We start from the raw sequence: 26,968 nt of genomic DNA, 5'->3' as shown, positions 1-26,968 counted from the left end.
TTTTTTTTTTTTTTTTTTTTTACACAATTTCCAGCAACATACATTATGAAATATACAAGATAAAGTAGGTGGTTTAATTCCTCCCACAGCTGTGGAGGGAAGACTTGCAGGACGCAGTGAACATCAGAATCTCAACACTGAAAACAGACACAAAACAGAAAAGACAAAAATATATATGAAACTGAACTGGTCACGCTTCAGGGCCAGGTACAGCACAATAAATATTACAACTGCATTATCTTAGACATCTTCTGTAAAGTTTAACACATCATCTACGTAAAGAGATAAGAACATCTGGCTTCTGGCATGAAATGCTACATCGTACAGTGGTGACGGGGCGGACGATGAGGGACCCGGCGAGGGCGTGGGGGCGACTGCTCATTCACACATGCTCATGGGGAAAACACGCGGCACAGACCAGTTTAGTGAGCTGTAAACTTCACCATTCCCTACCCGAACAGCAGCTGGAGAAGCGGCTGCTTTTGGGAGACCCAAAACCAGTTAATCCCTTTAAGTTTGAGCCGGGCTCTCCCTGACAAACGGTGAGCTGGGACTGGAATGGAAGTGGCGGCGTTTGGTCGGCAGCACGAGATCCCTTTGCGTCGCTGCTGTTCACCAGCTGCTCTGTGCTCCTTCCTCGTCTCCTGGCTTTGCCGATAAACACGCCCCAGCCAGCAGCTGTGGCTACCTGGCAGAGTGCTTCCGCAGCCCAACACCACAGCCACTGGTGGCCCTTGCACTGCCATCAACAAGGCAGGAGCAAACACATTCCGTACCTGTCAGCCTTTCCCTGTTCATCCCCCGCCCCCAGACGTGCAGCATCAGACATTCCTCCTCCACGAGAACCGGGCACCTTCTGTGCCAGCGCCGAAGGGGCCAGGTGAGCACAGGGGGAGGAGGAAGGTGAGGCACACGCTCTCCTCTCCCTTCCGTGACCGGGCGCTCCGCTGGGAGGGAACGGCCCTGGCAGAGCACCACTGGGGAAGGGCTGTGTTCCTGGTCCACGCGCACGGCATCGCTCGCCACGCACGTCCTGCAGTCCGGGCAGCAGTCACACGTCCTGCAAACTAAAGGAATGAGTGCTGTGCAATTTGGGGGGGGAGTGGGAGGCAGGAAGGTACCATTCTGCTGGAAGCTGAGCACCTATGGCTTTGATTTTAGCTGATGCGGAGTTCAACGGTGCCGTCTGAATTAAGTAGGAAAATAGAATTCCATTTCTCCAGTGTGCAAAAGTATCCTGGCTGCTTGGACCTGCTCATCTGCTAGTCAGTCCCTTCTTGGAGAGACCCAGGACTGCCACGTTTCAACACCAACAGACTCAGCTGAGGGCTGCAGAAGGGACAGAGTCGTGAAGGATTTCTGGTTTTATCAACGTGCCATCAGAATATGGTCAAAAACTCCGAGAATAGGGAGTTCTACATCACGATGGTCACTTAGCAAAGTGCCAGATGGAAACGCCCTTACCGCTGCCGGCCCAGAACGTACCGCGTGACGGCACCATCTGCACCTCCCCTGCCGGCACAGCTCAGCTGGTTACATCCCGGGGGAAGGACCAGTTACCACGAGAGCCGGGAGATGGAGGCGAGGTGGAATTTTTCCCACCCTGGAAGTGCACAACAGCATTTCCTCACTCAGCTGGGCCCACTCACACGTCACTCGCCTTTGCAGACACACCAAGCGATGCCAAACACAAACTAAGAGGAATGTTTTGAAGGACACTCTCCGAGTAGGAAGAGGGAAAATATGGGGCTATTTATCAACTCAAGTACTGTCGCATCATTCTTGTAAGGTAGGGAAGCAGAGGAGCCGAGATGAGGAACTGCGAGGACAAACTGGAGTGGTCACAGAGGTCGAGTCTAGTCTTCCAGACTGCGGAACGCATTCTGCATATCCTCAAACAGCTGAGCGTAGTCTGCCTTGATTTTCGTTTCACCATCTTTGACAGGGTCCTGAAAGACAACACACAAATGAGCAGATCCGTCGGGAAGAGCCTCAGGTCCGTAACGCAGCCCTGCTCTGCCAGCGCGGCCACTTCTCCACCTCAGGACTAACGGGTGAACTGCACAGCGGGCGTTACAGCTCCGTCTCCCACGCCTGTCTGCCTCGCCAACAGCCACCAGCTTTACATCTCCTCCTCCTTCCACGTTCAGTGAGCAGGAAGAGCGGACACGGGGCAAAACCCTTGTGACTCAGAAATGCTCTGCCGTACTTTTTGGGGCACATCCCCTATGCCATCACTCAGAGGTTGCTCTGCTTAAAGAAAATCCTGTGAAATCATAAAAAGCTCAAGAACATCTTCGTACAGCTTCGTTTTCTCACAATACTTCTCATGAAAGACAAGGGCAAACCGTAACCATCGGCTCTGCGCTGCGGCTGCGAGGGGCACTGACTGCCGCACTGCGCGATCCGTTCAGTGTCCCCACCATCGCCCTCTCGGCGGGACACGTTCCTCTAGGTCAGTGCAGCGCTCGGGGACACAGGACTCCTGTTTGGATGCTCTGCTCCCTCACTGTCTCTCCAAAGTGCACGGACCATGGGATGGAGGACATTTAAATTCTGACACCTTGTAGACTGTCAGCCAGGAACTACGATTGTCCTTTCGTAACAATCACTGCATTAGAGGGACAGCTCCACACGTGCTCACCCTCTGAATTCCCTTTTCCAGCCGTGCTGTCCCGCTCGGCTGCATGCCAGATGTCTTCTGGTGGCTGGGGTTTGTAAAAAGCGTATTACTTCCCCTATTTCTAGACAACCAGCTCTCAAAGAAGCTCATGTCTCCAAGTGTAGCTTGTTATGCTCTTCATGCTTTGAGAATATACAGCGGGGACCTGCCCGCTGCAGAAAGAAGCCAGTGCTCTCCAGGAACAGAATACCTCGGCACACCGGAACGCTTAATTTTAAACGTAATTTTATCTTACAATACTTGTTCTTGAAAGATTTGCAATATTGGCTTCCAAGAGTCCTAACAGAATAAGCACCATACCTCACAGAGAACTCCTTAGCTGCTTTAACACCAGCCAGCGCCACAGGTTACCGTCCCACCAGTAACTGCGACACCAGCACGCTCCGGATGAGCTTCAGGAAAGCCGTACTCTGAAGAGATGGCTACTGAAGTCACCCAGAGCAGATGCTCTGAGCCACTTGTTCTCTCCCAGCCCACGCTGAAGTTACTCCTCCCTCCCTCTCCTCGTTACCTGCCCTAAGCCCCGAAGCCAAGCACAGGGCTACGACGTGTTACTGCAGCAGTCCAGCACGTCTGTCCTCAACTCCTACTTAACACAGCTTGAGCAATGTTTCTACCATTCATTTTTTAGCACATTCCTGGATTTAAACTCCGGGCTGCTTTCATCTGCTAATAGTCTCCTTAGAACATGTTCTAATTTTTTACTGAATTCTACCACGAAGCCGCAAAACAAACAGGAAAGGTGCTTGTGCTATCACCGTGTTTGTAACGGAACAGACCGCTGACGGCGGCGCTGCAGCCAGCACCCCCCAACCAGGTTCCTGTGCTCACCAACCAAAACCAGTTCTTAAGTGCATTCAAAACGGCTGCAGAAAGTCTCTGTTCACGGACCTTTATCGAGGGCAGCTGATCACCACCTCTGGTAACAGCCTTCCAGAGCCACGGGCCGCTCACCAAAGCGGCACAACCCGGTTCCTTCCAAACATACCTTGAATTTCATGGAGGTAAGCCTGTAGAGGATTTCGCTCATGTTTTCTCGGATGATGGACCACGTGATCTTGTTGTCACTCTGGGCTGTGGTTTCTACAGCACGGCGTGCCATGTCATAGAACGCAATCATATTGGAAAGCATTCCCACCGTTTTGTAGAACGGGCAGAACCTGATGGAACAGAAGAGGATCTGTCAGGTGTCTTGGAACAGTTGACAGGACAAACCTTTGCTCCTGCCTTCACAGCAACTCTGAATCCTCACCCAAAAGAGCAAGCCCTGGCCTGCTTTACACCAGGTGGTTTTGATACAGCTGTCGAAGGGGAGAGACTGCCTCTAAGAGGTCCCACATTTTTAAAGAGGCAAATCATGGCCTCAGACAATCATCCTAAAGTGAGATGTCTGAAGCAGCACCCAAACACTGGGCAAACCAGGAGACAAGCAGAACCATCGCTGTATAAGTCTCACATTTCAATCTGTGCCAATACTAACGAGAAAGGGAAAACACTAGAGCAGCCAACAGAATTCCTCCTTCCTGTTTTGTCCACCACGGGAGCGGGGTTCCTCCAAGCAGACTGCGATGACCTGACAGCTCTGCAAGTTTCGTTGCTCGCAAGAAAGGGAGTGTTTCTGACAAGAGTACTCCACACACAAAAGATCCATTTTTTTCCTGGATAGATGACTTCCACAGAAGGTACCTCATTATTATTTATACACTCCATCATGCTCCTTCCTGTGCTCCCCCACGGCATACGAGCACACCTGCCCTGGTAACCTAACCCAAGGCACACACCACTACACAATGACATACGTCTAAGGTTTTAGTGATGAATTATTTCAAGACCTCCTGATCTACCTGGGCTGGGGAGCGAGACGAAGTACAAAGGGCTGTTAAAACACAAGGATAGCACAGAAAGCAGCAAAACAGACAGGGATCATAAGCATTGCACTAGGGAAAAGATCCAGTAAGCTTTTTTAATGGATCAAACTTACTCAAGAATTATGCAAGAGTAACTGAAAGCATGGTCTTGCAGTCCCCCATGCGTTCCTAGAATAAACAGGGTGACTTTGAGTGCTGACTGTGAAAATAAACTGGTCCTTTCCTCCTCCTCCTCAGGAGGACAGGAGGACATGCTGCTGCAGAAATACTGGCTAAAAGAACAATGGATGAGGGCCTGAGAAACTCAGAGGGCATAACTGCATTCAGAAAAGGTCTGTAAAAGCCTTGGGTAAGACAATGTGAATACCCTGTTTGATGGCCCACCTAAGCACAGTTATTCATTTGTTTACGGTGAGTAAAATTGATTTCTGCACTGGTCGGCTTCCCAGTAGAACAGCTGTCTAAACACGGACGAGACAGGACTATGAGGGCAGAGCGGCCAGTGAGATCTCACCTGTCGTAGGGTGTATAACCGTTCTGCTGCAAGAAGTCGTCCTTTATCAGCTTGGCAACCTCCAAGGTAATTTTATCTGTTTCTGCCAAGGAAGCCTAGAAAAATAAGGTACACTGTTAGTTGAGTACTCAAATCCACCAGGAATATGGTACATCCTGGCCAAGAACCATTATCTTTCAGTACCTGTTTTCTTCCCCCCCTCTTAAGATGGCTTCCAGCAGAACTTTGGCTTTTGGGTATTTCTCACTCCCTGCCACAGAACAGCCAATTAAATTAATTGCCAAATTAAGATGGGCCAAACAGTCAACAAGTCTATGCCAAGTCTACTTGATGATAAAAAATGGAAACAAAGTTATCCTTTAAAATAACAGAAAAGCGACCGGGCACAGGGAACACACCTGGCTTTGCTACAAGGCTCGTTGAAACATCACCTTCCTACATAAAGAGGTAAATTCATTTTTACCTTCCTCAGCCCTTATGTCCATGGAAGAAAAACTAGATCTCGGCATGCCAGCTCAGTCAGTAAGCTTAAGGATTCGATACCAGCCTCCACAACTGCCAGCGGGCTTTCCCTGTCCGGCGTTCAAGAAAAGGGAAGAAGATGGTGACGATGCCCGTCATGTTCTGCAGGATGGCCACAGCCCGGCTGCGCACCGCTGCTGTTGGCACCCAGGTCACTCTTCTCTGCCTTCACTGTCCTTTTGCTAAGGGGCAGATCAAGTTTTAAGTACCCCAGCTTACTTTCTGGACAGGAAGTTTGGACTTTCTTTCATGAGGAGACTAACAGAATTCAGAGCTAAAAAGAAAAGATGGTTCTTTTTCCACAATTCCCCCTTTCTGAAGGTTTGTTGCAGTTGTTAGCCAAGCCGGGACTAAAAGAAGTGTTAAAGATAACATCTTTGAGAACAGGATCACCGGTTCCGGTACTTTTATCACGGGAATAATGCCTAGTTACAAGCACTGGCTGATCAATATCCTTTCCCCACCAAGGAACTGATTCTACTCGCTTTGTAAACGAGGCTTTTAGAACATGGTTTTGTAAGCAGAAAACTGCAGAAGGCCCAAAGATCACATCTCCTTTCCTCTGAAGACACATCTAGAGGAGAGCGCTCTCCTACGCAAGATCTGGTGAACGGCCTCATCTTGGTTGGGCTAAAACACCAGTGAACAGGGAGCCCACCAGGAGCAAACCTCCTCCCAATAACTGTGGTTCATACGTGCTCCCACGCACTGCCACCACCTTGTACATCAGCACAGCTCATCCAAACATCAGGGGATTAAATTGCTCTCAAGCACGTGCTAGGCACCTGTCAGTTATCATATTCACAGTGCTAAGCTCAGAGTTTTCACGGGGTCCCTTTCGCGAGCTCTCACGGAAAATTCTCCTGTCCAAGTTTGGCTTTTTCTCCAAAATAGTGAAGTGAAGGAAGGAAATGAAAGAACGCCTGTAAAATGGAGCCATGTGTCACGTCACAGGTTCCCACAGAGAAACTAGGTAATCCCAGTTTTTAGAAAAAGCAGACATCACTTCTGTTTCTACAGGACGGCTTGTAAATACCAACACCTCTGTTCTGCAGCTGGCAACGTGGTTGCTAATAAACTGTAACCCTTCAGATGACTTCACCAGTAAAGACCAGTTTGCACCTTTTCTCTCACAAAGACGAATTCCAACGGAGCACTCGGCAGCAAAGGGCGTTCCAGCAGGACTAGGACACTGAAGCGAGTGAAGTTTAACTCCACCATCATGTGCCCTGCAATCTAATTCACATGAGAACAGCAGCCAAGGTTTATCAAATCTGAAAAAGTGTTTGTCATTTGAAGTCAAACGACATGAGAAAGCTGGAATAAAGCAGAGTTAGAGGCAGGAGGGTCTGACATCTCCCAGTGACCATTTGCCTTTTTTGCACCACGCAGTATCCATCGAGTCCGGTCTCAGACACGGTCAGAAGCCTGAGCTAGCAGTAAGGAAATGGAGGAGGGCTCAGACACCATTATTTCCTCACAGCTGGTTACTCACCTTCCCCACAAGCTGCACAATCTCTGCAAGGTCCTCTTCCTCCTGTAGGATCTCTTTGGCCTTTGTCCTGAGAGGGACAAACTCCGTAAAATGCTTGTCGTAGTACTCGTCCAGGGCGCGCGTGTATTTGCTGTAGCTGATCAGCCAGTTGACAGAGGGGAAGTGCTTGCGCTGCGCCAGCTTCTTATCCAGGCCCCAGAAAACCTGTCGGAAGCCAGAAAGATCAACCCGTGTTCCCAATCAAACCCGAACCAAAACAACTGAAGGCAATTACAACCAACCAATACAGAAGGCAAGTCTGAGCAAACGCGACATGGCAAAGGCTATCCCAAATGGGAAAGCCTGAGGGAGAAGCAGAAAGCTTTCCTCACAGTAACTATAGCAGTGACTTTGGAATACTTCTCTCAAAAAACAATGCATCTTTTAAGCTGAGTTCAGACTGATTCAGCTTGAGACTCCTCACGAGGGAGAAGTTGGCCGTAACCATGTCAATACCGGCATTTAATGAAGGAGAGCTAGCAGGTGTAAGTCCTTTTCCCAAAACAGGGCTGCAATCAGTTGCAACACATCCTTCTCCCAGTCAGCTGCTCTGAGGATTGTTTTGTGGTTTCAATGCACCTATTCAGAGTGGTTCACCTTCCATCTCAGCCCAGAGCAGACACATTTGAAGCGCAGCTCAGTGGGCAACAACCAGGAAACACACGGATATTCCTTGGCAGCCAGCGTTGGAAGGAATTGCTCCCTTTGCTCCCTCTTCCAAAGGGATCTCAAACATGTCAGTTCGGAGACCATCTCATAAGGTCACCTTTTACAAGGTCGGAACATCTTCCAAAGCTCCCTACAAAGCTGCCAGTGTCAAATGAGCCACTGGCACGAACGCACTGAAGCACAATCCCTGCGAGTCTAACAAAGTGACTGAAGAGCTGCGACGCCGGGGGACGTACCTGAACAATGCCCAGTGTGGCAGATGTGACAGGATCAGAGAAGTCACCCCCTGGGGGAGAGACACTGTGCAGGAAGAGGTAAGGAAAAGTTATCCGAATTGCTTTGACAGTTTAAACTGAAGTACCAAACATACAGCTGCACAGCTCAGGGATCACAGAAACCAGGGAAGTCAACACGATTTCACCTAAGTAACAACAAGCTTCCACTGCAGAGAGCGTCTGACGCACACCCACGCAGCTGTCACGTCCAGCATACCATGAAACATAGTTATATCAGCGACCGGTTTATAGTTATATCAGCGACTGGTTGACAGTACCAAGGTATGATTTCAGTCATTTTTGCTCCAGGTAGTAACTCCAGCTTGTATTAGTAAACCTGTCTCAACTGGAACAGATTCACCAAGTGTGCTGATAGGACACCGCGAAACACAGTGCAACAATTATTTGACAGAGAACAATATCCGAATTCGAAATTATTTCAGATATTCACCTATACAATAACCACTTCAGCCTCATTTGGGCTTGACAACGTAATATATGTCTTCCCAGAGATAAAAAACCCACCAAACTTCCAACTTCAAAAGAATGTGTTTGTGTACGTGTGTTGTGACCAGCAGAACTAAGCAGAGGAAAGAACACGCTCCAGATGTTCTTGCAGATGCTAGAGGCTCTCCTGACAACGCGTGGGCAGGAGATCCACCTTGCCCACAGTGCGATATACAAATCGGTGCAGCCTAGAAGAATGCCAGGGGACCACATGCTTTCCACAGCCCAGCACAGCCCGAGATACGCTGCTCCAGGTAATTCTACTCTATTTAAGCAAGCGAATCACGACTCATTATGCCCCCAAGGGCAGGCACTGCTGCTCTCACTGCCCCTTCCCTCCTGCCCCAGCAAGGTTTGACACACTTTTCAGTGACAGCTCTAACAACTTTCTTCCCTGAGCCATTTGCTCCGATTGCTGCCAGTGACTGCGACTCCACAGTTCGCAGAACTGCCTATCCACATTCATTCTTTCTGCCCCCACGCACAATTTAGCGGCAGTTCTGGGTGAACAGAGACTAAACATCTACCTACTCATTGGCATATTCTCAGCCCTGCAGCTGCACAAAGCAACAAGACCTTTTTGTCAGAAAAACAGGTACTCTGACACACAAAACCCCAGAGGAAGACGCAGCTGACGCAAAGCAAAGAACGGCAGCACTCACGCTCCAACGATGCTGACACTGCCTTCCCGTTCAGGGTTTCCCAGACACTTCACTCTGCCAGCTCGCTCGTAGAAAGAGGCCAGACGGGCACCGAGGTAGGCTGGATAACCGCTGTCTGCAAGTGGCGACACACAGAAGTTGAGTCAGAGGCTCAGAGCTTGGAGGACACATTTACAAGATGAGACTGAGAAAAGGCTACTCACCAGCCGGCATCTCGGCCAGTCGCCCTGAAATTTCTCTGAGGGCCTCAGCCCATCGGGAAGTAGAGTCGGCCATCATGCTGACATGGTAGCCCATGTCCCGGAAATACTCAGACAGGGTGATTCCTAGAACACAGACAACAGCGTGCTGCAGGACACAGTTCAGAGAGGAATTCTATGCTTGTACATTCTCATTAAGATGCAAAAAAGCCAAATTATTCAAGTTTACATTCTGATGGAAATACACAAACTTATTCCTTCTTCCCACTAGATCACATCCTTGCTGTCTTTTTTTTTTCTTCTCACTCTCCCCATTTTTGTTTATGAACCACTCTAGTTCATTTTACATTCCCATGTATTTCTTTGAAGAGACACAGTAACATCACAGATACTACTCTGCCTCACCAAAACCATGAGCAAAGCCTCTTCTCACCGTAAAATGTCTCCTTCCCTTTCAGACTACCAGCATACAACACTGAGAAAAGGTCATGTTTTGTCTTAATTATCTGAAACTTTTAATAAAAAAAGAATTTAAAAAAAACACCTCTAAGAGGCTGCAAAGGAAAGAAAACTAGCCTGCCAACTTTGAGAGAACTACTTCTGCCCATTAACTGGCTGTACTTGTCAGCAAAAAAGCTATTCACAAATTATTAATTGGCACATGGAGAAAAACTCCCTGAGAGCCAGGGCAGTAACTTCACCGTATAAGCACACTTAATATTCAGAAATGATAATTATATACAAGCAAGCCAAATTCCAGTAAGATATTAAGACTTCGTGCAGGCGAGGCCCAATAGTGCTGACTTCTAAAACTCGGCGGGTGTCTTGGCACTGGCACCTCAGGAGTGGGGATACCAGAGCACCATGGCTTGCTCTCCGCACACAGCCCCTTCCAGCCTCCTGTACATCTTACCAGTATAGATAGAGGCTTCTCTGGCAGCCACAGGCATGTTGGAGGTATTTGCTACCAGAGCTGTTCTCTTCATGATGCTTTCTACCTTGCCATCAACTTCCATTGTTAACTAAAATACAAGAAAAACAAAGGTAACCGTAGCAAGCTTTTTTTTTTTTTTTTACAGTATTACTCACCTTGTATCAGGATACTCTCCTGCTCTACCAAGAGCAGAGATTACATGCATGATTTCAGGATACGATGCTGGTTTGCCATTCAATTGCACAAAACTTAACTCTTTAAGGTACATGCCTCAGCCTCATCTCATCTTCTGCAACCGGTAAATCCTTACTGATCCCGTCAATTGATTAATAACAAATCCACTGCATCAGGAATACATTATCCTCTCTCGCCTTACCAGGTCGGAAGAGCCAAAATAATCTTAGCCTCCTGTCACAAGTCTGTTAGGGATCAGAGAGCGTTTTTTCCGCCATCTACACCGATTCAAGTTCATCTTCGACAACTGGACATACAACCACTTACATAACCCCGGTGAAGCCTCACGAGCACCCGAACAACGGAATGCACACGCTGACATCTGTGCAGAATTCCACTTATGAATACCCTGAGACTTACCCTTTTCATGGCCACCTCAGCTTGACTTTCTCACCTTGTAATCACTCAACACCCCCAAGCCTTTTACCCCTTATTTCTGACAGTGGAGTTTCAACCTAACAGTTCAGACTATCTGGATTCTTTCCCATATTTCAGAAGACTGTGCCACAACTAATTCACTAACATACAATAGGTAGAAGGATTGGTAAATCTGTTGCCTTTTTTTTTTTTAAACTTTAAACCAGGCATTTTCTGCTTCCTTCAGAAGGTATTCTAAAGCCTAACATGTCAAACTAGTACCTGGTAACTGCTTGTGTCACCATGCTGCACCCTGTAATTACAGGTGCTGTATTTGCTATGCACAGTTAAGTTAGAAAAGTTAGAGACGTTACCAGTGAAAGGTAAGGTGCTTATTAACTGTGCTAAATTACAACTTGGCATTCATTTTGGCTTTATTTTAAACAAGTCAGAAGGTACACCCCAGCACTAGTCCAGATGTTTATCGAGGGGCCACTGAAATCATTCTTGAACAAGCCAAAAGAGATTTCTGCGACTACAGCCAGAACTTACCGCAGGGAGGCAAGAAGATCATTTCAAGTCACTCTACCAGTATGATAATTTATTCAGTTACAATACCAGTACAATAGCAAGTCTTCCAAAGAAGGCTTACTCCCCATGAATTTTCCATACTAACCTCAGGGAAGTCTCTCAGTACTTCAGACATTTCATTCCCTCGTTCCCCACAGCCGACATAAATGATGACATCACTGTTGGAGTATTTTGAGAGAGACTGTGAGATCACAGTCTTCCCACAACCGAACGCCCCAGGAATCGCTGTTGTACCGCCTTGCACACACCTGAGTAAAGAAAAGAGACTCTGGTTTGCAAGGAACTCAAAACCAGCTTGCTCTCCTCTTAGGATGTTTTCCAATAAAACTCCCTAATTAAAAGCAGAGTGACAGGAGTCACGTTCCGTGTTCTGGGTGGGAAGCACAGGGGTGTATCACTACACCAAAAGACTGAGGGAATACACCATCCTTATCTCCTACTGCCCCTGAAGTAGGTGAGCTATGCTGGTACAGCAGCGAGACTTCCAGCCTTGGAACACAGCAGCTTCCACAGCTGGAAGCTCTGACGGAATGCAAATGCTGAGAAAAGAACAACTGTACTTAGCTGTGCATAATAAGAATAAGCAGCACTATTTTACGACCAAAATGATTGAATTCAGTGTCTTGGAAGTTAGCTGCTTAAATAAGCATTTTGAGTTGCAGTTAAGCGCAACAGTTTATGTAAGCGGTGACCTCAAAATGACTAGGAACTGCACATCCTCAAGACTATGGAAAGAGATCTTACTTATGCCTTCAAACGGAGATATTAAGCTTGAAAATTCTAGCCTTTCTGTAGACTTGGCATGGTTATGTTAAGTTTATGCTTGTCCATTCTTTTCTAGATTAATGCATTAGAACCATCTTGTAAAACTTATCTTCCTTTTTCTACTAGTAGGTTACCCTGCCAAATACAGAAACATGAGGAATTTAGCTAAATATTTTTTGAGATTATGCTGTGATACATAGTGAAAGCTTGGGGTCTGTTTGCCCTTTAAAAAAAAATAAATTTGAGGCCTCCCCCCTCCACTTCCCCCCAAAAGAGATTTCTTACATACTAAAAAATGCAGTACTTACGGGAAGAGGGCATCCAGGACCCGCTGGCCAGTTAACAAAGGATGATTGGCTGGTAACTTCTCAGTAACAGGACGAACTTGACGTACAGGCCAGACCTGGACCATAGTGAACTTCTCCTTCACACCTTCGAACTCCAGCTCTAAGACAACGTCCTAACGCAGAGCACCAGACATCCAAAGTAAGCAAACAGCTGCACACTGGACCAGCACGCAAATTCTCATCAAAACTACCTGGCACAGCCAGGTCTGATACCACCACAGATTTCTCAGAATCTCCACACACTGTCATCCCCTCCTGAGAAAAGGCTCTTTCCCATATTTACAATGCTACTGGGGAAAAAAAGTGCAAGATGAAGCTCCAACTGAAAATATGCTTTCAGAGAACAACTGAATTTTACATAAAATACTGTGGATCCCCACAGAGGTCAGCAAGCACAGCATACTGGGAAAGCCATAAACACAGAAAGTAACTGCACAAGATAATCATGCGATGCCTGCAGGCGGCGTAGCAGAAGCAATGATTATCCAGAAGCAATGATCATCATTAACCCAGACATCTTGTTGCATGAAACACTCTCTGTCTGGCATCATGCAGATCAGAGAGAGCACATCAACTTCATGAAAGAGGCACGGAACATACCAGCAACTGCTGTCTGAGACACTTACTGAGGCGTCGTAGTTTCCCGGCGGAGCAATGTATGTAACCGTACCCCTGTTCCGTGGGGGCAGCATGATTTTGTGTTTGATAAGAGAGTTTTCATTCACCACACCATAAATATCTCCACCAGTGATGTGGCTGCCAACCTAAAATCAGAACAGGTCTATTAGTCACAAGTGAGAGCTCCGGCTTTAAAAAAGAACCTGGACAAAGAACTGTATAAAATAACTGCAGCTATCAAGTCTGGCACCGTGACCACTCGCTCTACAAACGCGCTGTCCCAGCAGGGCAGCCCATGTACGTGGCTCCCTGCACTGACAGCACGCTGCCAGCAGCACTACCTGGGCTCAGGCACCTTTCGGGCCGCACGCAGTAGCAATTACCAAGGCAAGGAATTTTCCTTGTTTCTCTCCTACCGCTCAGTTTAATGTGTTAAGCAGAGACAGGACAGTGTATGTTAGCCTGCAGGGCTGGGACAAACAAGGCACCAAGGGCGAAAGCAGCAAGGTTTTCCAGCGCTCAGGCTATCTTCGCCGTTCACAAAACGTGTGCTGCAGTTATTCTTTTTGCTCAGGTAACACCTGCTCCTGCTAATGCCCAGTGCAATTCCCCAGCTTTTTTATGGCACTGCAAATACATTAAAACTTTGCAAGTTTCTCATATGCAGCAGCAGCACACAGTAAGTCATACTGAGTAAGTTCTGGTGATCCCGTTCGGTCCTCACTCTCATACGTTGCTACCACCTCGTAGTGCCCCTTTTCACAAACTTAATCCAGCGTTAACCGTAGCTCCCCGCAGTCACAGCCTTGGCACTCTGCTCTGGCTCCAGCTCTGGGGGTAGAGGAGAAAGAGGGGAAGAGAGGCTTGTCAGAACTTACCCGCAGATTTTTGGAAGGCGTGAAGTCCCATTTGACATCTCGGCTCAACGCTGACACATTGACACCTCTAGGGATATAGATACTTTTGGTCAGAGTGCTGATGTCTGAGAGAGGCCTTTGGATACCATCAAAAATAGCTCCCATAATGCCAGGCCCTAGTTCCACTGACAGGGGTTTGCCAGTTCGGAGCACAGGATCTCCTACAGAGACACCAGCTACAGATTTGCTGAGGAAAAGCTCATCCGGAGGAAGGGAAAGAAACGGGACGGAAGGCACCACGTTCACAACATTGTGCTCTTAAACCTCCTAACTTTACGGTAATATTTTTATTACTGTATTAAGCATCATCGTTTGAGAACCATGTAGGCTTTATACTGAACTCAAGCTGAAACTGCTAAAGCAACAAAGTTGCTCAATCTTTCAGAGAGGTGAAGTAGGGTAAACATTCTGCTTCCTGATCCTCCGTTCAAGTCAACTACATGGATGAGTTTACCGGCGTGCCAAGCAGCAGGACGACAAAACGCCAGGCACTTCTTATATCTTCAAGCCTAGAGAACAGGTTGGATTATTAAAGTCTGACAATGTTAGGAAATATATAATTTTTCGCTTCAGAATTTGTTAGAGAGCATAACTCTTTTGAGCTTGAACCTTGCGCAGTCTTTTTGGCACGGTCTAATTTTAAAGGGAGTTTGTCCAAGATCAGCATTATTCCCTTCTCTCTGAAATCAAGTTGTCCAGTCTATGCACTATCTAAGCTCCGAAGATGGACAACAGACTCCTCTAAAGGCCCCAAGCCCCTATGCAGAACTCAGAGGTGAAAAGCAAGTTGACTTCAGAGAGCCCTGCCGCAGAGCCCTCTCATTAGGAACCCAAGAGTAAACTACACTCAAACTTGTTCCAGGTGCTGACAGAAGGCTACTAGATACTGCAATGATGACGCCATCTAAACTGATGCCATCTTAAACGACAGGTTTTTAGGTAGAGACAGGAGCTAGTCACCAGTCTATCACCCAGCTTCTCAGAACAAGGCTCTGGGAGCCAGCACAGGCCTTTTCCCAGCCTCTACAGACACACGGAGCCAACTCTTACATTTAAAAGAATATGAGGGAAAAAAAGAAGGTCTGGCTTTAAGTTTCATGACTTCTTTTCTAACATGCTCTGAAAACATCTTTTGTTTACACATATGTAAGGTAACTAGATTTTAGAATGTGTACTGCATCCTAGCTGGACCAAGATTCTGTGAGCACACTGCAGAACCAAAAATGTAATCTACCCAGAGGAAGGTATCCTGTCCACTTCACAATTCCTATTTCAGTGTTACACAAACATAGTTTTCAAAAGGAAAGAAAAAATGCAACAAATACTGCTTGGTAGTTTTGCCATTTATGGTCAACATTTGTCAAACACTTCCTTAACAAGGAGCTGTAATATTTAATTTAAAATCAACTTAAATTCTAAGATACTCATTATTTGACTTCCACATAAACTCAAAAAAGTTCTCCTCAGTACACAGCTAAACTAATCGAGCTAAATTAAGCTAATCTAATCTAAGATTTACCTCTAAACAATCAGAATTTACAGAAGATGTGCAGAACAGATATTTCTTCCTGCTGGCATCGGAAGCACCAAGCACTGGCCCCAGGCAGCTTTGCTCACCTTCTTCACCCTAACCACCACTGTGCTCTGGACCGCGCAGCCTGGCAGCCCAGAGGGACTGGTGAAAAAGGATACACGTTTCTTCGTACACCTGGACAGTTGCCAGATCGCCTTCCAGGCGGATAATCTCTCCCACCAGTTCACTGTGGCCTACTCGTACCAGCTCGTACATAGCAGCACCGGCCATGTTGCACGCCGTCACCACTGCGGAAGACAAGCACACAGGTGAGTGTTTTTGCTGTAGCTCAGGACATTTCCTCATCAGAAGTCAGCAAGAAAGAACGGCATAAGCCAGGTACCCCCCCAAATTAGAAGCACATTCTTGATTTCAACAGAAGGGATAACTTGGCTGCCCCAAATCCTGATATTTCTAGTTTAAAAGCCAAAAGAAAAACGTTTCCCTATACTTTTCAGCCTGTTCCCTTATGCTCAGGAAGAGGACACTATCAGAACGTAGCAGTTCAGACAATTCACACCGTAATTTCTCTTATCTATCTTGACAGAGAGCAAATGTTTAGGGTTTTGGAGATGCAGTGAACACAGGCACTTCTCCCTGTCGTTTAGCTGGGCCACAGTCCCATCTGACTGAACTAAAAACGTACAGGAAAACAGCAAAAGCTCACCCAGTAGCTGGTAGCTACATAAACTGTGGCTGGGGACCACAGTTTACCTGTTTACCTCGGTAGCACCCGGATGCTAACACAGCAAACTGCTTCCGTGCCCACATCGAGCCACAGCAGCTGCTAAAGGCAAGGCATGCCCTGGTATCTAGAGCGGCAGCTGCCTACAGAGCTTTTAAGGAAGCACTGAAGCACTGTTTTGACACTTTATTTTGTAGAAGAGGGATGTACATCTTAAGCTATTTAAGTTAACTTTCAACAGATGAAGACTCTTACAGCATGCTTTGGGCCTGACAACTACCATTGTGAGTCAGATTTCACAGCAGGTCATGCATGAGGCTTAGATGCTTAAGGACTAAATTGATCAAGTCTTTAATATTATAATAACAATCTTGCACACAGGTTTCATGTATTTACACAAAAATACATTTTCCATTTCTCAGGAAAGAAAGCTGTATCAGTTTAAAATTGTTTTTAAGTATCACTTCTGCAGTTAAGGAACTGGCATTTGTTTAGGTAGATACAAACCAAGTGAGTTTCTCCTTCATCAAATAACAAAATTTTGCATTAACAAAAATAAATGCTATTCTTCTGTTCTCATACTCCCATCCTTTTCTTCATCTCTTGAAGAGAATGCAGGAGGGAACAGAAAAGCCAGTAGAGTCTGCACATATTCAAAAGCTGCTACCATCAGAGCCTGAAGAAACTATTTAAGTTGATAAGGAAGGAGGAAGAGTCCTCCTCCTCCTCCCAGTTGCACTACCACCACGCTCTGCCACCTCCCCTGACCCTGGCAGCTGCTTGCTGAGCTCCTCCAGCCCGCAGTGCAGCAGCACAGAACAGCCTGACACTGACAGGGGACTGAGTATTCCAGAGAGCACCGGGTCCAGCTGCGTTTCAGTGAGAATGGACTATGCATCTCACACCCTTTTTGAGAAGCTTAATACACTGGGCCTGCATACGTCTGACCAAGTGGCTTTATCTCATCCAGAAAGTTCACTACCTTTTGTTTTTATCATTATTATTCATCAGCCTGCTTCTGCTCATTACATCTTTGAATAAGACTAATTAGTAGTAATATCTTGTTAGTATACTACTTAACATTTTATCAGACTAAGTTAGTGATCCTTCTTAAAAAGCCTCTCCCTGAAAAAAAAGAAAGCAGAAAAACCCCATCCAGAACTCTACTATACTTCTCTACTTCGCTTCCAAGTGAACACAATTAACAAGAGACTAGATGAAACAGAATCTATGACTTCCTTTATAAAAGAATACCTACCAGGTCCCGAGACTCCGTAGACATAGCCAACAAAAGCCTCTCTGTCCTCATCACGGATTTTGGGTAGCTTGGAGAAGTCCATTTTGCCTGTTCAACTGTAGAGAAGGAAAAAAGAAAAGAGTCAGTTCTGAAGCACACACACATGTAATAAGTTCCTGCCCTTCCTCCCCTCTGCTCTCTCCTTGTTTCCAGTTACAAAGAATTCTGAAGAATTCTGTACTCATATAGCCCCAAGCACCTCAACCATATCGATCGTAAGGCTATAAAAGGTTAAAAAGTAACTCACTGAAACAAACAGAAGAACTAACATCTGCTGTTGCAGAAATACAGGGGTGGAACACCACTCCATAATACTTTCCACAAAACACTGCTGAGTGAAACAGTTACACTCCAAAAATGCCAAAACAGTGCTGGACTATTTTCAAGCCCAATAGCAAGATATTTAAACCAGGGAGAACCTCTTCTGTCTTCCATATCTCATCCACCTTCCTTCAAAACACGGAGTTTTTCAGGATTCTGAATGATTTCCAGGCTCCTATGCGCAGACAGAAGAAGAGAATGTTCTGGGGCTGCTTTACTGCCACCAGTCTCTAGAAGGCAACGCTACCAACATTAACTGTGGCAGTTCTGGTTTTGCTCTCTCAAGCTGCTGAGTCAGGGTTCAGAGAAAGAAACACACATTTTCACAAGCACCAGCGCGTGAACACGTGAGCCCTCTCCACGTGCCTCGCAGCTGGCTGTCATGCAGCCTGTGCTCCCAGCGAAACCCGTGGAGCCTTACAGGAGAACTGTGCTGACTAACAGCCAAAAAACCCAACCTGCAACAGCGGAACACCGACATCTCGTCGGTAGCCATTTAGAGAATCCCAACAACGGACACAGGAAAAGCTGTTTCAGGAGCAGCCCTCCTTGACCCACGTTCATCCTGCAGTCGACAGTTGGGCTGTCCTGCTTCTGGTGCCAGTAAGAGCATGTAATGGTTTTGCTTTGTCAGCCTTACCGTGCTTTGCGTTCCCTTGGAAACCGATCAGTGTTCGAGAAGGGTAAGGCAACTCTCTGCCCATTTCTACGGCATTGCCACACTGAAAGGTGCGGCATGGCCATCCCAGCACACAATGCCCTCCGCTTGACAACAGGGCCCATCCAGCACAAGTCCGTGGCTTGGCGACACGAACCGTGTGAGGCACCTGTTGGACATCCCTGCAAGATGCTCAGCCTACGCCGGCGTCATCTGCAAGGCAGCAAACACAGGGGCATACTCGGGCTTGAAAACCCGCCCCTGTACAATGAGGAAGGCAACTACGTTGCCACCCCTTCCATCACCATCGAAGAACACTTTTCTGCCTCTTCTTCAGGAGCAGTAGGTAGCTGGCATCTGCTATTGTTAAAACCTTATGACTGTTTTCCAGCTTTTTAATACCATAAGACTAATCCTCCGCCCCTCAGCCTCTTTACCAAAATAAATGTTTTCAGCCGGTGGCTTTGGTCTGTAAGAAAAGGATCTCCGATGATACCAAACTCCTACTCCTCCTGAAGGAACAGCTTCTCCCAGGCTCCGTGTCTCACTGGAGCGGACTATGTGAGATGGCCACCAGTGACTCACTTGACAGCGGCCACGGCTCAGTCACCAGCCGGGAGCGGGACTGCCAACTGCTCTCCAGCTCGAAGGCTAGCTCAGGTGTTTGTCACATCCCTCTGCTCCCCATAGCGACAGTTGATCCTTTGAGTTGCCTGCTCTTTAGGCCCAGAAGACAATTTTAATTTCACTGCTCACTTCTTGAAAGTCTCCTCTGACAACAGCAAAGCGGAGGTCCTCGCAAACCCATCTGCAGCTCAGCTGGTAAGAGCGGTTTCCAATCAGACTAATGTAACTACCTCATCTTTTTTGCTTTTAACAATTAAGAACATTGCAAAACTCAACTGAAAAAAGCTGCTGGTCTTTTAAACGCACCCAAAATATTTACTTCGACATACCATAATGTAGAACAATCTCTAGAGTCCTACTACCAAAACCTTCTATAGGAGAAGATGAATGAAATTCTCATAACTGAATTAATGACGCTGTTCGGCAATGAGACAGCGCAGGGTCCCCTACAAAAGAGTCCATTTACAAAGGCAAGGAAAAGCAGGAAGAACACTGGCCAGCTTCAATCCAAATTAACCAAAACCTGCGGGTCAGCTGACCACCACTCGAAGCAACAGTTTATCTTTCAGGGAGGCAAATAAGAACCTCAAAACCCCCATTCTGCAGTTAAACTGGCAACACTCAGATGCCCAGCACCTGCCTCTCCCGCTCCTGCGGCGGCTCTGCTCCCCCTCTTCCAGCAGCCACCTTCCCCGCTTCCCGGAAAAGCCAACCGGCAGGGAACGGGACTCCTCCGGCAGACCACCGAGGAACACACCAATACACCTTGTCTTCGCCCTGATCTTCAGCATCTGCACCAACTGCTTTCAAACACCTACTGTCAACTACCGCAAGTGTCAAAGGCGCAGGGAATTCTTTGTTCCGTTTCCTACGCCCCTCCGAAGCAGGCACACACACTCTGAAAAGCCAGTCCCCACCCAGCCAAGCTGGCCTCTTTTTTTACGGGGCTACACGTCTGCTAACATTGAACAAAAATTCAAAATAAAAAAATGCTGCTGTTTGCCTCTGCATAGTTTATTGTGCCTGCATATTAGCATCACAGATTTTTGGTTTAGATGGAAAAGTCCTTGAGGGCAGAAACGGAGCCTTACCTGCCTACGCTGTTAAACACCTTCATTGCTAGCACTCGGGATAAACCCAAATTCTCCAAAGCACGTCAGCATTTGCTAAACACAGCGGCGCGCGTGCAGACAGCACGCGCTCCCCAGGAACCAGGGCGGCGAGCCGTTTCGGAAACCCACCGCGCTCCTGCAGCCTCTCGCCAGCACTCCGTGCCGTCCGCTCCCGCAAAGCTCGCCAGCGCGTCGACACAGGGTACCAGGTTAATTGTCACTCCCTACCAGCAAAGATGCATCCTGATATCCTTCACAGCTTACGTACAGGAACCTTCCTCGCCTTAACCAGCTCAATAATTGATTTCAAACATGCTTTTAAGCTCTAATATGGTCATATTTTGACTAACAGTGTCAGAAATCAAAACATGACTTGCTGCAGAACCACCTCTGACTGAAAGGTGATTTATTAAAGTAATTTTATAGTCACAATTAAACAAGAAAGGGCTAATGACCTGAGTTTTCCATCTTGGTTTTTCCTCAGCACAGTCATTTTGCCACAGAGTAACCCCATGAAGGTAACTGTCCTGCTCTCATGCCAGCAAAACCTGCTTTTTACCTACCACAGTTCCTTGGTTTTGCTTCAAACGTTTCATCAGCACCTGAACTTACACAACGAACTGCCTTACCACAAAGATGTCTCTAAAATTAAGACTCCGGTGAGATTTTCAGACGGAACCTTCTTGCAGCAAGGAAACAAACCCACGACTATTTTACCACATAAGCACAGATTCTTACCTTATTTTGCAGAAACAGGGAGCAGCAAAAATCCACAGGGCCAGTGCAGCACAGCCGGAATTCAGCAGCCAAGCACCACCGCTCGGGAAATAACTGTCCTTGCCGTGCCCCTGCCCAGGGATGAGGAAGCCTGCTGCAGCGGGGAGCGAGATTTCCGACACACAGCAGAGGCACAACCACCTGACTTGATGAGTCACCAGTCTCTCCCTCTCCCACCAGCACCGGGAATGCCGCAATAGCAGACCCAGCTGCCGAGCGCCCGACCTCCCCCCCATGCCTGCCGTACCGCGCACGACCCGGCACAAGGAATTAGAAGCAGCATCAGCGCTCGCATGAAGGGCCTCCTATCAAGCCAGTAATCCCAATAACCCCAGTGGTACACAGTACTGCATAAAAATCCTCGAGAGATGCGTGCTTTCTGCTGGAACCCATTTACCCACCAGTCCTCCAGTGCCATGTACCCGTGTCAGCACGCTCTGTTCTGGAAGAGCTTCACCAAACACGCGTTTTAGGAGCCTGCACAGGGCGGCACTGGAGACCCTGCCATACCCACTGCCCGAGCGTGTAGAACAGGCACTGATCCTGCCAAAGCAGAGTCTTGCGGGGCCGTCTGCTGCCAAAGAACCCCTTCCCCCATCAGCAGAAACATCGGTGCAACTGCACAACACGCCGCACCTCGGCAGAGCAGCCGATGTGCCCCTCGAGTGACAGCTGCTAAAGGTGTTGGCAAAGCTGCCAGGCACTGACACTGCCTCGGAGCAGCTCTGCCATCTCTCCCCGAGAAGCCGCAGGAGTGGAGAAGTCGCAAAGACCGCGGGGAACTGTTCAAGATTACCTTTGCAAGTTCTAGCATCAGCAAGGGATCAAGCTGGCACAAAAGCTTAAACGTACCAACCAAACTTGCAGTAACAGCACCAGACCAGCGGTTCGGGAGCACCAGTACTACACTAACGAGTCACCAGTGCTGCGGTTCATCCTGCTGGAGTGACTCTGAACTCAGGTCACAGGCTTTACTGTATCTGACACGGACTAATGTGCTTTGACTTCCTAAGGCAGAACAACGGAGTCAGAACATACCTTCAATACCCAGGGAAACTTAATACACATACACAATAAAACATAGCCAAATAAAGTTTTCCAAAGGAAATCCCTCCTCCTCTTCTAAGTAAAAACCTTAGATGTTTCGGGACAGTAAAGATCACAACCCACACTGGACAATCGGCTTAGCGTCACGCTTGCGAATCAACACCGCCACCAGGCACTGTGTTCACCTGAGCAGTTTGGCACAGCGCACAAATCCCCTGTCCAGCTGCACGAGGATGTGCTGCAAGGGCCTCAGAAATAACAGGATAGTCACTGCCACAGATTTCCTGTAACTCAGACAGCTTCTATCTCCCCTTCCCACAGATGATATTTTGAAGAGGAAGTATTAAAAAAAAATACAGTGCCTAAGTTACTAGACAAATGCAGAAGTTGGGCAGCATTTCTGCATCTAGAATCCGGGACGTTGTCCCAGAAGGAACAGCGCAGCCAGCACTCTTTGCACAGGTCACTTGGAAGGGAAGTCAAACAGTATTCTCAGGAAATCTGGTCCTTCACACTATGCAGAGCTGTAACTTTACTATAATACGGCAGAGAAAATGACACCAGCTTTCTCAGCACCAAACAGAAGTGCTGAGGCTGGAAGGTCCCTCTGGAGACCATCTGGTTCCAAGGCCCTGCTCGAAGCAAGCCAGAGCAGGCTGCTCAGGGCCGTGGCCAGGAGCGTTCTGACCACCTTCGTGGATGAAGACTCCCCAGCTCCCTGGGCAACCTGTTCCAGCGTTCAGTCACCCTTACAGTAAAACGTGTTTTCTTACGTTTAAAAGGAAATTCCCTGTATTTCCATTTGTGCCCATGACTTCTCCTTATTTCAGCAAATACCACTGGCTCCATCTTCTTTGCCCCCTCCCACTAGGTATTTCTATACTTCCCTTCCCAAGGCTATATAATCCCAGCTCTCTCAGCCTCTCCTCACATGAAAGGTGCTCCAAACTCTTAATGGTATTTGTGGCCTTTTTCTGGACCCACTCCATTCAGTCCATGTCTTCCTTCCACTAGAGAACCCAGAACCAGACACAGCACTCCAGATGTGCTTTCCCCAGAGCTTAATCAAGCATAAAACCCACCTCCCTGAACCTGCTGGCAGCGTACTTCTATCTACCCCTGGCAGACCGAAGCACTCTTCTACAGCACGTTGGTATAATGAAGCACCAGGTTGGAATCACAACACACGTATGGCACTGGATTCCAGTAAAAGGAAATTAAGTGGAGGTTGACTTTTTCTGTAATGGAAAACTTCATCTTTATGTTTTAAAGCAAGTTAAACCCCATTTGGAGATTTTACGTTCAATTACCTGAAGTATTTACAGCTTCTTTAGAGTAGGCAGAGTCCCTCCAACACATTAAAATTTAACATTGCTTAATCTATGTATTGCAGTGGTTTCTGAGTATCTACCAGGTGATGCAAATTTATCTCACAATAACAAAATCCTCAAGATTTCAAGGATCTAGACAAAATTCACATAATAGAATTACCTTTCTAAGAAGTCCTTACCAATGTTATCTGCATTTGGCCAGCAATGCCATTTTATTTTTTTCTGAAGAGCTGCTTTTTAAGGTATGACTTTTCATAGTGGGACACCAAATAATGATATAGTGCAATAGTGAGAAGGACCAAACATTTGTCCCACTATCTGAACTTCTCGGAAGATGCAATTTCTTTGCTAGAATATTAAAAAACAGTCAAGTCATTCTTCAGGCCACTACAGAAAACTTGCACTCCTGAAAGTTTTTGGTCAGCTATAACAAACTATTCCAATAAAGGCAGTTTTCCCTCTGTAAAGCTAATACCTTTTCCCATAACCTTTCTATCTCTCATCAAACCCGACCATCCCACCCACAAAGGGACTGCTCTTCATGCTTAGGGCCCAGAACGCAGAGCAGCCACGCAGACATTCAGACGATCTCTCTCTTACGTAGCCCTAAATGACAACAAGCCTCCCTAACAAGTCAGCAGAGCTTACAGCATCCTAAAGATGGGACACAGCGAGAGGAACACTGCGTCTTCGCAGCGCAGATCCTGGCATTTTTCTTGGGATGCCATCTGGCAGAAAGAGTTAGTCAGACACACCAGTCAGCTGAAACTCACCAGCACACCAACATTTCAACTTGGCCATGAGAATCCATACAATATGAGTGCTCTTCAACTGCTTAAGAAGGACAAAGGTAAGAATTCCACATTACACAGATACCCTCTCTAGGAACACCACTTCTCTTGAGCGTTTGCATCTGCAATAGGTCTATTTTCAGCAGAGGTTTTAGTTCATTTAACTGTTCAGCAGGATGAGTCTTGGTTAATGGGGTAGCAGCAGTCTTCAAAATTATTCTTCTCAGGATCAGACAGATGTCAGACAGCTAACGCAGAAAGCCCAGTGCTCCAAAAACGTGGTCACGACGGCAGCTTCCCGTACTAGTTTTAGTACTTGCTGATTACTTCTGATTTGAATGTTCTAAGACACCCACAATGCACTCTCAAAAATGCTGTAAACCATGACAGAACTAAGGAACTGTCAACAGGCACCATGCATGTATTAGATCACTGTCAGACAAATTATTTCTGAAGAGAGTGAGCAGTGACACTGAAATTTACTGTTGCACAAGCTCAGAGGAGTAATCGAGCTGATGAACCAAGAAAATAAATTCAGCAGCTCGAGCTGATGAACCAAGAAAATAAATTCAGCAGCTCGAGCTGATGAACCAAGAAAATAAATTCAGCAGCTCGAGCTGATCTTCATCTGCCGTTTGGTTAAGTGATAGTAGTAATGTCTGTCAGACTAGGATTTGGAGGATTTACCCATATACATCCTGCTGGTTTTCAGAGTAAGCATATCAGTTCAGTAAAGACAGACCTTGTAAGGCAAAGTTTGTTATAGCAGCCATGTAACATATGGAAGTCTAAGAAGCTAGCAGCAAATGGTCAATCTTTGTAAGAACTAGGGGACTTTAACTTGAGAATTTGACAAAAACAGGAGAAATAAATGCATAGATGAAATAAAGTAACCAGATCAAAAACATTCATGAGTGCATAGAACTTATTGCTGTGAGATATGACCAAACTCAAGAATTCAGTACAAGCCTAGATGTCCACTTTCAAAGGGGAAGAGGGAGTGAGCACAACAAAAAGAAAAAAACCTTCTCAGAACATAAAAGAAGGTACAACAACGACAACCAGAAGATGCAGTCTAAGCCAGTTTTTCATGTTGACCTTTAAGTGATTATTGGCTTAATCTGTAAAGGAAAAAAGGTTGAAAAGTTTAGATTCATTCTGCTTCCTCTGCTGGAGTGGGTCCCCATTTCTTTCTGCCTCACTGGGAGGCTAAAGAAGTCACATGCTTTAAGACAGTGAGTAAGAGTGAAGGAGTGTGATATTCCAGTTGACTACATCGTCTGTTTTCCTTGGCACAGTTCTGGTCTAAAAAAAAAATCATGTGGGTACCATTATTCAACAATACCTCAGTATTTCCAAGCCTAAAAGCCCCCACTTTTCTTCATAACCAATGACACAAGTACAGAGGAAAGAAAATCTGTTCCAGTTCTAGGCAACGTACCATCAACTTGTTGCACGGTTTGTTTTGTGGTTTGTTTGTTTCTTTAAAAAAAGAGATATAAGGAAAAAGAGGGACTATTACTCAGCCAGCAATAGCTGGTTAACATCAAAGCAACCATGGACACCAACTAGTAATCTTTTCACTCTTTTTAAAAGAGTAATTGGGAACACAGCACGAGGGAAACACGTCAGCAGGAATTTTCAGGGCTCAGGAACTCAAGAGAGACAGCACTACAGTATCAAAACGCGAGAGGTGAAGCTTAGTGCCTCTAACTGTACCTCCAGGGGAATCCTCTAGCAATCAGCTGGTCTATAGCAGCTTTAGGTGACAACGATAACACCAGTACCTGTGTGTGCCTGGAAGATACAACACACAAAGTCATACTGGGAAAATGTGTAGACAACAGAAGCACACTGAAGCCTGCAAACTTTGTAAGCCAGGATTAATGAGGTACAATAGACACTTAGACCAAAACAAAAGTTAAATTTAAGCTAATGCTGTATAAAAATTAAGCAAATAGTACTAATTGTTTGCAGCTCAACCCTAATACCAGCACTATCTGTAGGAAACAGTTCCTGATTTGGAAAATGGAAAGGCTGCATTTACAGGAAACAGACATCTTGTGTTCCTATTGCAACACCAGACTTCAGCTCCCGTTTGAACAGTCAGCTGATGCCAGCAGTCATTTTCCAGCCTCTCTCAATCTCTCCTCCCCATCCTCTCGCGTTGATGTCCATGGTGGTTTATTATTTCTGAATGCCACGCTTTGTCCCCTGATTACAGAATTAAGACCAGTTTTTTCCCCACATAAGAGAGTGGGGCAAAAGCAGGGAAAAGTCTTCTTTTCAAGAAGACTTGACATAATAAACTGACAAGCACAGCAAAAATAATCTGCAATATTTTTGGTAATTTGAAGACTTTGAGACACTGATCTCAATTCAAGTATTTTTAAGTAGAAAATAATAAAACGTAGGTACTATTAAATATTTGTTTGCTGCTCATTGAAAAGACTTTAAAAGCACTGTACAGAGAACACAAACACTCGGCTGCTGCAGATCTGCAGAGTGCCAAAGTCAGCACAAACACAGCACCTTACAACACACCGAGGACC

At 46.5% G+C, this 26,968-nt stretch overlaps 1 protein-coding gene across 3 annotated transcripts; it reads right to left on the bottom strand.

Moving 5' to 3' along the window:
• Positions 1–21,246, bottom strand: ATP6V1A (ATPase H+ transporting V1 subunit A). Of its 3 annotated transcripts, XM_086616556.1 has the most exons (15): positions 21,209–21,246; positions 17,714–17,808; positions 15,890–16,018; positions 14,159–14,373; positions 13,289–13,426; positions 12,624–12,775; positions 11,636–11,798; positions 10,348–10,456; positions 9,438–9,560; positions 9,235–9,349; positions 8,027–8,090; positions 7,083–7,286; positions 5,066–5,160; positions 3,672–3,843; positions 1–1,949 (listed from the first exon to the last, which is right to left on the bottom strand). In XM_086616556.1, the coding sequence occupies exons 2-15, from the start codon at positions 17,793–17,795 to the stop codon at positions 1,857–1,859; spliced, it is 1,854 nt and encodes a 617-aa protein (XP_086472682.1). In that variant the 5' UTR covers positions 17,796–17,808; positions 21,209–21,246; the 3' UTR covers positions 1–1,856. The 3 variants fall into 3 exon arrangements, with proteins under 3 accessions (XP_086472682.1, XP_086472688.1, XP_009975792.1); XM_086616562.1 differs by lacking the exon at positions 21,209–21,246 and having other exon boundaries at positions 11,636–11,816; positions 17,714–18,262; XM_009977490.2 differs by lacking the exon at positions 21,209–21,246 and having other exon boundaries at positions 17,714–18,262.
• Between the last annotated feature and the right edge of the window lie 5,722 nt (positions 21,247–26,968).

Source organism: Tauraco erythrolophus, chromosome 1 (genome assembly GCF_009769465.1).
Source record: "Tauraco erythrolophus isolate bTauEry1 chromosome 1, bTauEry1.pri, whole genome shotgun sequence".
In the NCBI taxonomy this organism is placed as follows: Eukaryota; Metazoa; Chordata; class Aves; order Musophagiformes; family Musophagidae; genus Tauraco; species Tauraco erythrolophus.
Note: the sequence above shows the minus strand (reverse complement) of the source record. Positions and strands in the feature narration are given on the sequence as shown.

Excerpts from the sequence above, each read along its gene's own strand:
- ATP6V1A (XM_086616562.1), bottom strand. The coding sequence starts at position 17,795 with ATGGACTTCTCCAAGCTACCCAAAATCCGTGATGAGGACAGAGAGGCT. Across the intron at positions 12,776-13,288 it reads CGGGAAACTACGACGCCTCA|GACGTTGTCTTAGAGCTGGA; the intron begins GTAAGTGTCTCA and ends GCTCTGCGTTAG. Across the intron at positions 1,950-3,671 it reads TTACCTCCATGAAATTCAAG|GACCCTGTCAAAGATGGTGA; the intron begins GTATGTTTGGAA and ends GTTGTCTTTCAG.